This window comes from Ammospiza nelsoni, chromosome 2 (assembly GCF_027579445.1).
Source record: "Ammospiza nelsoni isolate bAmmNel1 chromosome 2, bAmmNel1.pri, whole genome shotgun sequence".
NCBI classification, from domain to species: Eukaryota; Metazoa; Chordata; class Aves; order Passeriformes; family Passerellidae; genus Ammospiza; species Ammospiza nelsoni.
Window position 1 is genome coordinate 26,354,687 of NC_080634.1, and position 17,035 is coordinate 26,371,721.

Sequence of the window (17,035 nt, forward strand, 5' to 3'; positions counted from 1 at the left end):
TCCTTCCCTAAGTTCTGAAGAATATCCCTGAAATTGTATTTCTCAGTGTCTTTCTGAGAAGGTCGTGGTGCTCAAGAGCCATCTGCTTACACCATTTATCCTGGAGCTGGTTTACAGTAATCCTAGTCTAAAATTGAACTGTTATCCTGACCAGTGAGGTTGGTGGTGGATAGAAGACCACCTTTGTTTCAAGGTCACACAAATCTTTCATCATCAGATCTGTCTTGCATATATTAAAAGTTTCAGTGTTTTCTCATAGCTGAAGAAATTTTCTCCTACCCTTTTAATTTCCCTAGCAACTGAAAGTTTATTTAAAAAAAACAACCACCTCCCAAAACCCACCTTCCCCAGTGACTGATACAAAATCAGATACTTAAAACTGTATTGTCTTCAAATCACACATTAAAGACTCATTCTACAAGCAAAGAATAAAACAAATGAACAAACAAACAAACCAACCAAACAAAGCACACAGCACAGACTTTTTCAGAAGTCATTATGGGGAAGATCTGAGCTTTTTCTGCTTTTTGCTTTCCAAGGACAAAGAAATCCCTCTCCTGCTCATCTCTCAAGCACATGTGTAGGGCACAGCAGACCAAAGGTGATGCCAAGCACATAACCTAGTGTCTCAATAGAGGACAAACAGCATAGCCCCCCTCACCCAGAGCACGCACAGCCCTAAGAAGCAGGTTTGCTAATTGGAGGCTCTGGAACCTCTTGAAAAATTAATATTTTCATCAGTTTCATGTCTGTCTGTTTACTCACTTCATCCCTGCTATGGTTTTCTACAAGCTTTACTGGATATATGGCATAGGAAAGATTTGAGAGGCTATGGACAGAAATGAAGAGGTGGGGGATATGCATAGGGGTGACTGGAGCAGAAAAACAACTAAATTGGGGTGGAGAGTGGCCAGCATGCTTGAGGTTACTCTGGTAGTGAAATCCAGTCCTACTGCAGCCTCTGCTCTCCCTATCTTTCTCTAACATCTGCAGAGAAGTGTCCTCCCAGTCTATCCTTGAGATCTTCTTAGGGATATAATTCTCAGTATTTAAATGAATTAGAGATGTCATGACAGTCAAGCTGGGCCTAGGTGCTGGTATATGTCTCTAAAGTGTGGGGTCTAAGTAAATATTACCTTGTGTTCCCTGTAGTTCTCATCAAAATATGGAAGTGGCTGTGTGTGTGCAATCCCAGAGTGTGACTCCTGGTCACCTAACACCCTAACAGTGCAAGCATGGCTTTAATACCTGGCCCAGGCCTGGGAAAAGCCAGAGCAGGAAGCCATCATGGCTTCCCACAGCCCATTAAAAACCAGTATTAAAAAGGGAAAGTTAATACAGTTTACACAGGCTGCTGAGCAGGCCTTTAGCTGGATGAGTAGGAGCTACAGAAAAGATGCAGGAAGCTATTGCAGCTCCTCATTAGATGTTCTTGGGTGCCTGGAGATTGCTCAGTGTGTGTGGGCTGTGCCTCTGAGCACAGGGTAAGTACAGTGATGTGGCTGGGCAGTGTCACCAAGGGTCAGTGTGCCTGTGTGGCTGCAACACCCACTGGAGGGGCTGCCTGACCAGACCCTGCTGAAGCTGTGCTGGTCAGAGCTCATCCTTCTCCAGGGCCTGATCCCATGCTCCCACCCATGCATCCACTCCCCAGGCTGCAGAGGGACATGCAGGGGATGCTGGGGAAGGACCACGCACATTGCTCCTTGCTCACCTTGCCACGAGGCCTCTCCCTTTTGCAGGGGAGCTCTGCTGACAGACCTGCTCACCCATGGGAGGGAAGGCCTTCCAACAGCACTCTGCTTTTTTCTGCAAGCCTGATTTCTTTGGAATGGTTGGGTTTTATCCCCATGCACACCCTCCCTCTCTCCCAAATCCCACACCTCCCTTCTCATTTCTGGTTGTTTTTTGTTTTTAGAGAGAGCGCTTAGACAGCTGTATTAATCATGCAAGCCCAGCCATGTGTAATGTGCTTTATCAACAGCAGAGCAGACACTGAATGGCAGCGGGTTCACAAGCGGGCCCGGTGCACTGCCTGAGCTGGGAAGATAAACCTGCTGCTTCCCAAACCAACTTACCGTCATGGGTTAGTGAATGAGAGACTGTTCACTTGGGACAATAACCAGAGGGGAGGCCAGCTCCTTAGGCAAGGTTTACACTGGAAATGGAAGGGCTAAGAGGAGGAAGGTAGAAATTACTCTTTGGTCATTTTCTCATGGGTGTTGGAGGAGTTTTTGCGTGTGTGTAAGGATTAAATCAAGACAACAGTGGCAGTTCTTCATCCTCCTCTTTGCTGCCCTCCACAGTTCCAGTCAGCTAGTCAGCACAAAAAATAAGGAGAACAGGAGGGAGAGAGCAAAGGCTTAAGTACACCTGCTGTGCAGTGGGGATGGGTTGTCTTAGAGTCTCTAAAGGGGGAAGGTTCAGCTGATGGCTTCAGGAGCTCGTCTACATGCAGATGGTTTCAGGCTATGAGTGTCCTCTGGGCTGGGGATACCTGCCTCAGGAGGGTTAGAGCCTGCCCCAGCTCTGCTCTGCAGGGTACTCTGTCCATGCTACAACACTAACACTGTCACTGTGCCTATCAGATGACTGATTTTCTATGGCAGTCGCTCTTCCATGGGTTCATTTCTAATCTCTGCAGTGCAATTATGTTTCTTCTCCCCCACTGGATCTACCCAAGCTCCACTCTCCCACCTGACTGCTGTGCCCTGACCTCTGCTCTGCAGGGCTGCTCTGCATGCATGCATAGCCACACTGGTGACTGCACACACCTTGAAACGTTTTCCTTATCCACTGCAAGGGCTCAGCTTGGAGGAATATCTTTCTGGGACTTCCAGTCTCAGTTCCCACCCCCTGCTGCTGATCTTCTTCACTCACTGGATCTTTCACAGCACTGTACTATGCAAATATATACAACCCAAGGCTCATTTTGGAATAAATCAATCTAAATTAAAATAATGAACAAAAAGTACAGAAACAGATCAGGCAGTAAAGCCATTTCTCTTTCTTCTCCCCTGTGCCTCTCTTTTTTCTCTAAGAAAGCTTGCTTCTTTTCTCTACACTTTTTTTTTTTTTTTTTTTTTTTTTTTTTTTTGGGAGGGGTGGGAAGCAGCAGATTGGCTTTTAATTTTTTTAAGCAATCTCAACAAACAGAAGCTGTCTGTTGCTATTCAGCAAAACCCACCAAGCAATGTTGGTAGCTTGGCATCAATTCTTGGCATGTCTCTTTTCCCTAAGTTGCTGTTTTTGTCTACATTCATACTACCTCCTTTTGGAAGACAGTATCATCACCTCTGACTTTGGTATTACTCGCTTTAAACCACACAGCCAAAATAAGATATGGTGCCATCCCTTGCCTCGTACCTATGAAATAGCACGAAGCAATTACTGTGATGCTGGCTGCCTGCCCTCAGCCTGCCTTGTCCTCCCTGTTCCCTTGGCCTGAAGGCCCCACAGGCTTGGCACCCAGCTCAGTGCCAGCCCTCGGTGCCTGCAGTGCTGGCAGGGACTGATTCTGACCCTGAGAAGCCAGACAACCTTTGTCTGTCTGAGCATCCATCCTGCAGGGCCAGTCCCTTCTGCACTCACCAAACGGACACTGAGCTCTTTGGAAAACCTGTGTGGACACCACCCGTGAGAAGCAAGGAGAGCTGTGAGTTGTGCTTCCCACCCAGAGCCATGGGTGTGATCAGCTGCTGGTGTCCAGGGCTCAGGCAGCTTTCAGGGAAGGGAGGCATGCCCTGAGTAGCCAGCCACACATCCCTGTGCAGTGACCCGTACAGCTGAACTATGTCCCTCAAATGCCTTAGGATTCATGGGAATACCAGGCTTGACATGGTTCCAAATGCACCTTCATGTGCTTGGTAGCTATGACCATTATTTTTTAATGGACATTATTTTTTCTCTATTTCTCTGTTGGGATCACAAAAATACAAGATTGTCTATTTTGGCCTGTCTATGCTTCCCTAGCTCTGCCAACCAGTTTGCTTCACGGGCCTGAAGGCCTGGATTTTCACTGACCCTTTTCTGGAGCCCAAATGAGACAGCGCCCTCAGGCCTCAGTGAAGAGGGCTCCAGAGGTGGATGTATCTTTCAGCTGGTCACATCATACTGGCAGGGCTGACAGCCTAGTCAGCAAACCTCCATAGAAGGTTAACCCTTTACAGCCTGTAGTCTCTGCTGTAATCCCCCTTGCTTCTCTCCTTAGCTTTGGTGGACTCAGATGTCCACCCTTTTGCCAAAGCAGGCCCTGCTGACTCGAGAGCAGCCAGCTCAGCAGAACTGGCAGGGCCATATACTGCAGAAAGCAAAAAGGGAGCAGAGATGGGTGGAAGGTGCCCACTGCAACAGAGGAGCTCTCTTCTGCACAGCTAAGACACCCAGAGAGAGGAAAGAGGACTGAGAGGGTATTAGAAAGAAATGTGCTCTCTGTTTCCCACTCTGGCCATCAGACCCAAATGAACATCTCTTTTCTCCCTTCCCCCAGCTCCCACCCACCTGATGAAGGCATTAGTGACAGTACAGGCTACACAGGCTACAGCTAGATGGAGACTATCTACGATCTACAGTCACACAGGGTCATTCTCCGATCAGTGCACGTTTTGGCAGAAAGGCAGGACTCCTCATTCCCCTTTTCCCTCCACTCTGCTAATTGCTAACACACTACAGCTATAAATCTTGTGTCAACCTATTGATGGCTGTGACTTTGTCTTATCAGGCCCCAAAACTGACACACTTGTTTCCCTGTGGGCAGCGCTGGATGTGCTGCTTTCTGAAACACCACATCCCCCTTGCCTAGCTCCCAGGGCATCAAGCTCACCACCCTGAGAAAGCCCCTACTTAGCCTCTGGCAAGCCCTCATCACAAAACTCCTGTGAGGAAGACTCACAGGTTTTGAAGCCCATCAGTCTGGCCAAGCCATTCTGATATGGACACTGGGTGCTAATCCAAGGGAAGGAGTTCATGTTCAAAGGGCTGAGGACGAGAGACAATGAAAGACAAAGATGGAGCTAGTGCCATAATTCTGACAGGTCCCTTTGAGGTTCAACAGTGGCCCCACTTGCCCTTCCATTGGCAGATGTGGTGTGGAATGAACAAATTCTCTTTTTTCAGAAGAAAAATCCTTTTGAAAAGGCATCTGATGATGCAGTAAGGCCCCTGCTTTGTGACAGCCAGTTCTTGTGTCAGCCCATTACAACATGATGTTACAATGCAGACAGAAAGATGTGATGATGTGGCATCATCCCAGAAGACGTTTCAAGGCATTTTGAGTACTGGGCTGCAAAATCAGGAGAGCTGGAAAATTTATCAAGGACAACTCAGCTGAGAGCTGAATCAGCTGGGCTCCACCAGCATTTTAGGAAAGTGTCTCATCAAATTCAAGTCCCATTTGTTTAGTTGAATGGGCTGCTTCTGAGTCTCCAGCCTGCCTGAAAGCAAGATGTTTCCACAGCAGCTAGCTAATGATAGCAATGCTTAGCAGGACTACAGCACTCTTCATCTCAAATCACCTTCCTTTTAAATTAATGCTCAAAACCCCACAGGGCAGGGAAGTGTTACTGAGGATTAACAGAAATGAAAATTGAGGGAGAAAGAGGAAGAAGGCTGTGGTTCTGGTCATTGAGGAACAGCTTAATTGAAGGCTGAGGACTACATTTCAGAACATCAGCTCATAGGAAGAGAAAGGTCTAACAAAATTGTATGCCCAAGGTTTCTTTGAAGGTCAGCAGCAAAGTAAAAGCAAATGTGAAAAGCACCAGCATCTGTGCTGAAGGCCCACAACAGAGAAGCTGGTAAGGGCTTTCAGAAAACAATTGAGGCCCAGGGTATTTAAACTCTGCTTTCCCACTCTGAAAAATCCTCTTGGGGTGTCCTGGGTCACTGGAGATACACCAGCATTTGGAACCACAAATTCGTGGAGACTCCTCACAGGAGTGATGGCACACCAGGACGTCCTTCAATACGATCTCAGGGGACTGGGGAGCAGTAAAAATATAACAGCTTCAGAGACAGAGGGGAAAGTGTTTTAAAGGATCAACTAAAGCTGTGCAGGATGGCCTTGGCAAGTTGATTAGGAGGTGTATTTGTAATGGGAACCCTGGCCTTGCTCACTCGCAGATTTTGCTTTATCATTTAGCTTAATGGGCTCCTAATTCAAAACCAGCTGTAAACAGGGCTGGCTATGAAAAAAATTAACACTGCCTGCCTGTGGAATTTAAGGATATATAATAAAAATAATCATAAAACCAAAGAGCTCTGGGTTTTTCATCAGACAAAAATATTTGTCATTGAAAATTCTGCTGAAAAACAAGAACACCTAAGATTGGAAAACTTCTCAAAACCCTACATCCAAAACAGCCTCAGCAACTTTAATTTCATATCCAAGCACAAGTTTCATTTGCAATACATAAGATAATGGTGTTTAATTGGATTTATTTTTCCACAGTAGGTTCCCAATGGCCTACTTTACTCCTTTTCTCAGCTCCTTGAATGTTATTTACAAATCACTCTCTGGGATTTAATTTTAATGGTAGCTTGATTTCTAACTCCCTTTTTTTTTTTTCCTTTTTTTAGGTACTTTTCTTTAATTGTATTTGTGGATTTGCCTTTTAAATAGGCAATTGTGACTACATCCTGAGCCTGAATAAGTTGCCAAGAGCAGAGCTTGATTTGAAAACAGCAGAGTAGTTAAACAGAGCATGTGTAACACGCAGCATTTATTGTTCTTTTCATGGGAGTACCTGCAGGTGCTTTGTTCAAGCAGGTGCTCTTTTGCAAAACAACATGGGTTCCTAATAACACTCTATCCCAAAGCTCTGTGCAGACATTAACAATTTAGGTCTCTGAGCAACCCATAAGTTGAGTGCATCCTCCTCATATGGCAGTAAAACAAAGATGCTGAGGAGCTGTAGGCCAAGATTTTTTCATTGAACACAGGGACTTGCTGCCTAATTGCTGATTCAGTTTTGAACACCACTTTCAAATGCTGTAGCCTGCTTTCTGGACATGTCTGGTCTCTGTGCTTTTTCAGAATGAAAAGGTCACAACCAAGCCCCAAATCTCATATGGATCTTGGGACCATGCTGTCTACACCTAAGGCAGGAGTGAGCAACACAGAGACAGAAAAAAAACCCCACACAGACCCTGTTTTGCCTTCATATCTACTTCCCTTTTGGAATAAAGCAGGCAATAACACCTCACCATGTGCCTCTTTTCATGCTCTCTGCCTCAGATGCAGGATTATGTGACTGGAAGACTCAGAGAGGCGGGACAAAAGCATGAGAAAACAAAGTGTTTCACTATGGATGATAAGATGCTCAACTAGAGTGAAAAAAACCTGGCAGTGTTTTAATTTTCAATTTTCCACTTGTCCTTTCCACCGTCTTTGCAAAATTTTAGGTCTGTTTATGCTTTTAATCCAAAATGTGAACAAGTGGGCAAAGAGAGCTTAGGATGGGAATGTGTTTTAAAAGTAGATCTGCAGTGAGACTGAACCTCATTGAAGACTGTCCACACATGGGTGACAACTCAATGTCCTTGCTCAAAGCTTGGTTAAAGGCTGTTGCTATTCAGCTGATTGGTTTTTTGAAGAGGGAGCGGGAAAAAGAAGGATGAGGAAAGTGAGCAGAAATGAGAAAATGACATGTAAATGAGAAGGGAAAGCCCTTATTTTCCTGCATTTCTGAGCTGTTCTGCCCATGCCTAGGTCTGAGCATTTGTCAGGATGACGGAGAATGACCCGGCTAAAGAGCTACTTCAACATAAAGCATATACTGACCTGGAAAAGGATTGGGGAGTGTGGGTAAAACTCGTTCTAAGGGGGGAAAAAAAACAATAAGCAACATGCAGGAGAAAAGCCACTTTTCACACCAAGCAAGCAGCAGATACAAACCTGATGGAGTTGTCCATCCCCAAATTAAATGAACTAGAGCAGATTTCATATACAGAGCATTTTGCTAGCAACACGCCTAATACACATCAACATCCCCTGGGACTGGGAGTCAGAGAGAAGTGATTTGAAAAACTAAACAAATAATAGCCAAACAGCAAGAGGGATTAAGCACCTGCAGTGAAGGTAATTGGAGTTGATGGTCCATATCTTCCCTCTGACTTTCAAGACCACTCATGTCATCACTCTACAGCTCCTCTTAGCTACACCTCTGCCTGGAAGCTAGTCTTGGCAGAGAGGTGAGCTGTGGAAGTCTTCCATGGGTAGTTGTTGCCTCCCCAAAACCTTTTCCACAATGGATTTCTTGCCAATGACAGTTCCCTTGAGGATCTGTGCATGGGAGCAGTCACCCTGGTGAATCCTCAAGGGTATTCTGCTTCTTTAGTTTTTGTCCTCTCAGAGGGACAGAGTTTTTGCAGAGCCTGCTGTCTTGTTTATAGTGTTTTTATAATGTTTCCTCGCTATGCGTCACAGCAGGACTTTGATATATGTCACTGCTGGCTTCACAGTTTTCTTCTTCCACAAAGGATCCCAAAACAATTGCACAGATACTGAGGGAAACCAGTATCAGAGACCTCAGTCTGAGGCTAACAGTAGTGTTAATTCTACTTCATGCATGGTACAGGTGATGCACAGAGCAAGGAAGCAATTTGCCCAAGGTCAAACGCTGAACTGTTGGCAGAGGCAGACACAAACCCAAGAATACAAGGCCCCCAGGCCTGACTGGTATCACTGGGTCTCCTTTCTATGCCTTCAGAGCTTGCTGGATGCCTTGTACTGACTGAGACAAGCTCCTACCCATGGACTGATCCATAGGTAGACATCTAGCTGCAACAGCTCATAGGCCTGGGGCAATGGGTTATCTCCTGGCTTACCGGCTAAGATCACTGCTGATGGACACAGAACTTAGCAGGATAAATCAGTAGGCTGCTATTACTCTCTGATCACCTAGGCCCAGCTATTTGGAGGCCAATGCTCTCTCTACAGTATCCTTGGTGCAAAGACTGAGTTTGTGTCTAGCTGGAGATCATGAGGATTGAGCAGGTCAGGCCCATCCCTATGACACTGGCAGGACTCCTGCCCTCATGGTGGTAATGGAGTTGTTTGAATCCACAGCAGGCACAGCAGAGATCAAATACAAGTCTAGCCTGGATCTCTCTGTTTATGTAGCAACAGGGGACCATTGTTCTGCGAAAGCAGGCTGTTTGTGCTGACAAGACTTCCTTGTTATTTAGTTTGGTTAAATAACTCAACTCCCCTTTACCTTCTTCCTGCACAGCAGGCTGCAGGCTGCACAGCATAAGCAGTTAAAGCAAAGCACTATGGCCTCATTATCATGCTGCTTTCTATTCAAGGACTCTGTCTCTGTTCCTCTCTCCCACTGTGTGCTGCTTTTATTGCTCCACCCTGGCTCATTAGCAGTGTCTCAGCCTTGCCCCCTCTGACTGTCAGCCCAAACCACTTTCCTCCCTCCTGAGTCTCCCTGTTATTGACAGCCTTGAGGAAAACAGGGGGTGTGCGCTAAGAGCCACTAAGAGGGATTTCGGCCACAGTTGAGGTTCCAAACCCCAGCAGCCACTGCTGTAACCAAATGCTCAGGGCACAACAAAGCGTCGGCAGAGTGGAAGAAGGGGTGTGCACACTTGTGGCAGGATACTAACAAATAATGACAAGTTAGAGGCTAATGCCAGCTTTTAGGAACATGCCTAGCTGCAACCAAAACTACTGGGCTCTACCTGAAGCTGCCTGAATTGGCACTGTCTTGCCAGCTTCTGCTTCACCTCTGTGCTTGCTGATTCCCCAAAGGGTGCAGAGGATGCAGCAGGGGACCTGCTGATGAGGCAGTCTCCCATAATTGAGCCAATTGAGCCAGCAGGACTGCATCAGGATGTGCAGCACTGTGCTGCTGTCTCCTGTTTCAGCCTATGGGATGGGCTAGCTCGGCAGGAGGCAGAGGACAACTAATTTGGAAAAGCTTTTCTTTCTTTTCTCTGCTTTGCTAGAATTCACATAGTGCTGCACCTACTTATCTGTGCCTGTGGAGGGGCGTGTGGGTTTGCTTCTACATCACAGAGGTGCATGCCTATGTATACATATTCATCTACACACAAACCCATGTATCTGTGTTCCTCCAGCAAATGTGTATCTGTTATGTGTTTATACATATATATATATATATATATATTTATACACATACATATACACACATATATTATATACATATATATATATATATACACACACACACACACAACTCCTGTGTAGCCTGTGTTAAGATACAAATTGTGACTTTCACTAATAATGGTTTTCATAGTACTGCTAGGTGAGTAAAACAAAAAGAAAACATGTTCCCTACCTCCTAATACACTTGGAGGAAGAACCCTTTTGCTTCAGTTGTGTCACTGCTTTTCACCCCTGTTGCTCTGTGATGGCAGCCCTGGCTGTGCCTCTCTGCCAGGTAATATTCACAGAGATCTGTACTACTGTCCCTTTTTTTGTGCTTAGGGATTACAAACCTTGCTCCCAGGCTCTGCAGAGCTGAATTAACCTACTGGCTCACCAATGCTGCCAAACAGGGCCCTGCCTCCCAACTCTTCATACCCACAGATGTGCATGGGCTGCATGGGCTTTGGTGCCTGTTGAGCCTAGCCATGAACTTGCTCACCTCAGTACAATGAAAGAAAACATTTGGGGCATTTTAGGGAGATGAGCAGTAAAGCTCATTTACCCTATTCACTGGTTTAGCAGGTTAGACAGCTTCAGTGGGATGTCCACTGTGTGGCAGAATAAGGGAAATAACAAAATCATGTGGCAGAGAGCAGGATGGGCAAAAGGACTGGGGAGCAAGGAATGTCAGCAAGCTATTAGATCAGTTGTATCATCACATTGTACCTGAGTACCCTCTCTACAAACATACTCCATATTTGCCGTTGGAGACAGTTTCCTGCGTAAGTTAAACCTTTGGTAGGGCCACATTTATGTTGTTGTAAACTCAGTCTCCAGGAGTGAGGGGTATGAATCTCACCTACAGCAGGCAATCCTGCTGCTACATCCTTTAAGGAAGATCACTAGCTATCTATTCATACAGCTCAAGGAGGTTGCTTTTGTATTTTAATGCATCTTCTATCTATGACATTGGCATCTAAGGCACTCAGTCTCTCTGAGAGTTTTTCAGTGCTGACTGAGATTTCATGAAATGGTAGCCACCAATTTTTCTCTATTGCTAAACTGTTCTTTCACATCATTTTGCTCGCTCCCTGTCTGCCCTCCACCTCAGGCAAAGCTGCCAGTAGCTCATTATTAACTCTCTGGTTGTTTCTTCACTCCTTACTGCCATTCTTTTTTGTGCTGCAATGGGACACTGAGGAACCATCACTGTACTTACCTCCCTGGTGGGATGTTACTCTACAGTGAGCTTGTTCTCTCTTTAAAAAGGAAATAAGATCTCTGATTCCAGGGATGAAAAACACTCCCAAGTATTTGAGTATCTGCTGTACACCTTGCAAAAGCTTGGCACTGCTTTATTTTTCTGTCTGGGTGTGTGGCTGGGAATGTGCATTACCTGTTATTTCAGCTACGGTGTGATCACTACAGCATTTCTTTCATCTGGGCTTGTAGGTTTTTTCAGCAGCTTTCTTTATCTTTATGAAGCTGGATTCCTTTCATTCATTTCCCCCCTGATTTCTTAACCTTCAAAATAGCAGCTGTAGTCTGCCTGAATTTATTTTATTTCTATGCCTTTCCTTCTTCCACACTAACTAGAAAAACAGAGATTTCCTGGAACAATATGAAGCAATTGCACAGTGAAAAAAGTAGGGATTAACCAAGCAGCAAAAACAAATTAGAAAGACTTCACTAAAAATCATCAAATCTCTCTCAGCTCCTGCATTTTCATTCTCCTGGCTCTTGGGAAGTTTTCTAGTGTCCCCCAGTATAAACAGGCCTTGAATTTCTAAAAAATTATAAACCAAATCAAACAACTTGAAAGAAAGTGTTCGCCATACACAAAAAAAGGGGGCTAAAATAGGATCCTCACTGTTGAAAATCATCTTTTAAGAGTTGCCACATTTCCTCATGGAACAGTTTACAGCAACTTTGCAAGGTTTCCCTGGGTCTCTCACTGGTTCTGCCACTCATTTTATGACCATGGGTAAACCACTTCTTCACTCTGTACCTTCCTACTGCAAAATGGTGCCAGCAACACTCGCCCATTTCTAAATGACTTGTGATATTTAAATATTCATTGCTAGCAAATCCTTTGAGATCCTTTGAGGTGAAGTTCTGGAGTCATGCAAAATGCTTCTCTAGCAAAACTAAGCCCCCAACTAAAATCATATGTGCATATATACATGATTGAATTTCATATTTTGTTTCAGTGATGCATTTCAGTTCATCTGTGTAACAGGAACCAACAGAGAGGGCCAAATTTAGAATTCAGTCACAAATAATGGATTCTAAACTTAGAATTATATTAATATCAGCAAGAACAAATCTGGAGTATTTGAAAATTGTGTTCCAGATTGCTGCCTGAGGATTTTTTTGAATCTCATGACAGTCACAAGACCAGGGTGAGAAGACTTTCAAAGTAGAAATTTGCTTTGTGTGCTGCAATGCTACAGTAAATCAAATATATTTTCTTTTATGATAATATCTGTTCTTTAAAAAATAGCTGCCACAAAATATACCCCAACTCGCAAAAATTCAAGCTGCCATGAAATAAATCCAAAGGTGGTAAACAAAGAATGCCCATGGATTTATCCTTTTCCTTACATCTGTTAAAAATAACCAAACTATGACTTTGGTTTGTTTTGGTGAGAGCAGAAAATAGACCAAACTGCATCCCATACTGACTGCTTTACACAGCTCTTTTTTTTTTTTTTTCTGTTTAAAAGGACATGCAGGTCATGACATGAGAGTTTTAATTCAATTTGGGACCATCACAGGAACACTGCCATCAGTCACTTTTGTGTCTACGTGTTCATTTGTGTGAGCGGGTTATTTTGCTGCAGTGTATCTCTGATGCCAATAACACGTGGGCCAAGTCTAGTCCAAGTTTTAGACCTGGAATTGGAAACTGCATTTTAAATACACCACAGTTTGTATGTGTGTGTGGATGGTAGGTGAGGGGCAGGGCCTCTGTTTAGGGTCAGGTCTGAATCAGCTGCAAAATTCAGAATCAGCAGGTAACTCTGCTCTAGTGCTTGGTCTAGTCCCAGCTTCTGTCTGTTTATACTTACTAAGACAAACTCAGCCATTGAAATGTAGCAGAATGAGATCCAAGGAACCTTATTCCATATTTCATCTGTTGATTACCTTTTCCCCCATGGTCCCTATGGTATATCCCTTTAAAATCATTCTGTCTTTTCTCATTTCTGTCCCTTCCAGTTTCAAACCAATTTCTCTTTTTCTTGACTCTGTCACTGTTCTCCTCAGGCTCGGTGGCTAGTTCTCTCCATCTCTCTGAATTACTTGTCATTTCTCAGCTGTCATGCATCCTCCGAGCCCTGGCCTTCTGTCTACTTATTAAAGGGGCTGTCATTCTAAAGGGCTTTTTGTTTCCAGCTTTAAAACAAACACATTTTTATTATTTTAACAAAATCTGTCTTCAGCAAAGCCAGTCAATCAAAGGGCTTGACTGTAAACCTTTTGATTTGGCTGTTTGTGCTTCAAGGCAAGTATGAACACTTAGGTATCCAAAGCAGAATGCTGGAAGCCAGGTCATGGCTGGAGGTCTGAGGGGACTGGGTTGTCAAGCAGATGCCTTCCTTCATGAGTTTTGGCCATCATGTGCTTCCTGCACAGCCGTGTCTTTGTGAGAGCCTCCCTTCACTCTGTCCTGTACTTACTGTAAAGGTATAGGCTGGCATTTGTGACTCCCAGCTTGTTGGCAGCCACACAGGTGTAGTTCCCGTAGTGCTCCTCAGTGACATTGGCCACCATCAGCAGAGACTGGCTCCCCGTACTCTTTATCTCCAGACCATTGGCGCTGTTTATCCTGGGAAGGCAGGAGAAGAGGTGTTTAGTGCAATGGCAGTTGTGTACTGGGAAGGAGATCCCTCCCCAGCACACAGCAAAGCAAAGTCATTCAGCCCAACTGGCAGGTGAGGATAGAGGGAAGCAGGGAAGGGATGTGAGAGAAAAGAGACCAAAGAAGGAAGACCAAAGAAAGAGACCAAGATGGAAAACAGGAGGAGGGAATGAAAGGAATGTAGTAGTTCAGTGGGATTAAATGCCACTGGTAAAGCAGTGAAGAACCAAGCAAAGACAAGGGAAAGGGAGGAAGCATTTACCCAGCACTGAGTCACTCTGGAAGTGAACGCACCATGGCCAGCTGAAGGCTAGTCTGTACTTGAGCAACATATTCTTAGTGAAACATACAGATTCTCAATATGTGCCTATAGCAATGCTGAGTCGCCCCTGAACCAGGGCACCATGTTCAGGGCTGGCTACCCTATAATGTAGGGTAATAACACAACCTCCTTAATGCCAGGTAAATGCTCAGGTAGAAGGACAGATCCTTTTTCTATTCTCATTTATTCTCATATGCAAGTCTGAGAGGCTCAGGTCGCACAGGTGGGGGAATCTCATACCTCAGCAGCTCCTTTCCCTAAAAGAATGCACCTGGAGCAGCATTACCTAATTGAACACTTATACCACCTACTTTTTTGTCTGTATCATGGGCTACTTAACATGTGAACAGTGTATTAATTGGGTATTGGCTCATAATTGACTTCAAGGCAGGAGCTCCCTCCTCTGCACTTCCTTCAGCATCCCCAGTGCAGAGAGGAATTACCTCCTCCTGCCATGACCATGCTGGCTCTGCTGAGACTGATGGGACACTGTGACTCAAATGTATTGTAAGGAGCAATTTGTTTGAGAGGAGTTGGGGAGGATGACAGGAGCCCCTATTCAATGGACTGAAGAAGAGAGGAGGGAGGAGGTGAGCTAAAGGCCTTACCTGGTATCATCTCTGTACCACTCGAAATCGGGTGTGGGCACTGCTGATGCCTCGCACCGCAGTAAGGCTTGTCGTCCTGTGGCCGCTTCATTGCTCTTGGACTCTGTGATGGTGGGAGGGTCTGCAGGAAGGAAACACGCGGTCAGTCCACACACTTCCAGTGGGAACAAAACAGTGAAACCATGTCAGGGCTGCCTGCCTCATGCAAACTGTTTGGGCTACTGGAGACCCACGGCAGCTGTCTGCTGTGGCCCTTGCTCCCCCCTGCTCCTCTGCAGAACGCTGCTCTTTGAACATTCCCTGATATACAACATTAGCAGCACTCCTTACACGTGCTTCTCTTCAGCACTGCTGAAAAAAGTTCTGTCATAAATGCATAGGCATACACAGGCAAAGTTAAGGTTAATGATGGACTTCTGCAATTTATTAATATTTACCTATGGATCTGTAGTTCACATGGACTTATCAGAGAGAAGAAGATGAGAGAAAGACTTCTAGACTTCTTCAAGGGTAAAGGAAGACAGCAAAAGTAAAGGAATAAAGTAAGAGTTTAACACTAGTGTGAAAATTGTATTCCATACAAACTCTGCCTAACGCCAAAAATATAATAAGAAAGGACTGGGACAACATGTATGAAACAGAAATACATTAATGGTTTAAAAGAGAAGAACTTTAGCAGAAGCTGTGGGGTACAACTCAGAGAGCCAATGTTGAGACACTTCCCTTAGGTGTCCAAGGTTACAAATCCTGATCACCTGGACATGGTGCTTTGTGAAAAGCTCCAGAAGGGCTTGCTTGTGACTGCTCTGCCTGAAGTTTGCCCTCAGTCCAGCATGCTGCTCCCACCTCTGCTTACTTTGAAGTCTGAGTGCTGTGCCATGGGCAAACCAAACTTGGAAAGCATATTGGTGTGCTCTGCTGGAGCTTGGTCTCAGTACTTGCTGGATAGCAGGTAGGGTAGGCACCGGTATCTTCAATCCCAGCCTCATGTTCAAAATATTAAGCGATAAGCTTTACATGTTAAAAGGCAGAATTATTTCCACCTGGCTGCTGAGAGGGATCAAGGAATAAGTGCCTTGTCTCTCGTCACTAATACTTGCATACCCTGAGATTACAGGGCTGAGGCTCAGACGGATACTTTGCTGAGACTCAAGTTACCATGAAACACACTCTGCCATCTGTATCTGTCCCAGAACTGAAAGGCCAAAAAAAAAAAAAAGGCAGCAAAACGGATTGTGTCAGTCAAAGAAAAAAAATAATTCTGTCTGGAGAATGTAGGGAAGGAAATTTGTTTGTGAACACATTAGCCATCTCAATATGATCCCTTCCCTGACCTTAATTGGGATTTTATGCAGGGCTTTAGGGATATTGCAGTGCGCCCTCTAACATCATAAATATTAATAAGTTTACATAAATAGGATCCTACATTCAAAGGCTGTGGGTTCATGTAAATGTTTTAATTTGAAAAGGAGGAGGGATAAGAAAAGGATAGCAAAGGTGATTTTTTAACCATTCTTATTTGATTTTTTGGTTTGAGCAGTCTATCTTCTTAGGCAAACCATTCCATTTCATGAATCTGGTACAAGAGGTGAGTCACAGAATGAATAGGCACCTCTCCATGCTGCCAGGGAGCCCAGCCCCTCGCTCTGAGCAGTCTCCATATTCACCACTTTAGGAAGTTGGTGCAGTGCCCTCCCGGGAGAAGGGGCAGGTGGCAGTCCCAAACAAAGCAGCCTATTGCACCTAGGAATCAGCTGCTCTGTGTGTAGCGTTTGCTGCCTGGGAAGCCAGGGGTGGGTTTCCTTTAGCTGCTCTCCTCCCCCTCTCCTTAGACCTCAGTTTCCCTGTCTGTGATGTGCAAGGGCAATTACTTGGGAAGCCTGAAGGTGGTAGTGTGAGCCCAAAGCAAAGTGAGATGCTATCTCCTGCAGTCTGAGCTGACAGTGCTCCTCAGCAGATGATAAGAGATGGCCAAGAAGCTCCTGAGGTTGGACAGGCCCTATTTTTCATCCTCATTTTTCAAACTTACAGTGGTTTTCATGCTTTATGCTGCTTGTGGTGTTCTTTAACAAAGCAGGATGAGGAAAGATATATGTAAATATCTAGTTTTCATTCTTATAATAGGA

At 44.9% G+C, this 17,035-nt stretch overlaps 1 protein-coding gene across 3 annotated transcripts in view; it reads right to left on the reverse strand.

Moving 5' to 3' along the window:
• LSAMP (limbic system associated membrane protein) overlaps positions 1 to 17,035 on the reverse strand; it is a 986,356-nt gene that overhangs the window by 16,538 nt on the left and 952,783 nt on the right. For 2 of the 3 annotated variants that reach the window (XM_059493352.1, XM_059493351.1), the window contains 3 exons: positions 14,910 to 15,030; positions 13,798 to 13,946; positions 7,781 to 7,816 (listed from right to left, as the gene is read on the reverse strand). In XM_059493352.1, coding sequence (XP_059349335.1) covers positions 7,781 to 7,816; positions 13,798 to 13,946; positions 14,910 to 15,030 — 306 coding nt within the window. The remainder of the gene's footprint in view (positions 1 to 7,780; positions 7,817 to 13,797; positions 13,947 to 14,909; positions 15,031 to 17,035) is intronic. The other variant, XM_059493353.1, reaches the window with a different exon arrangement.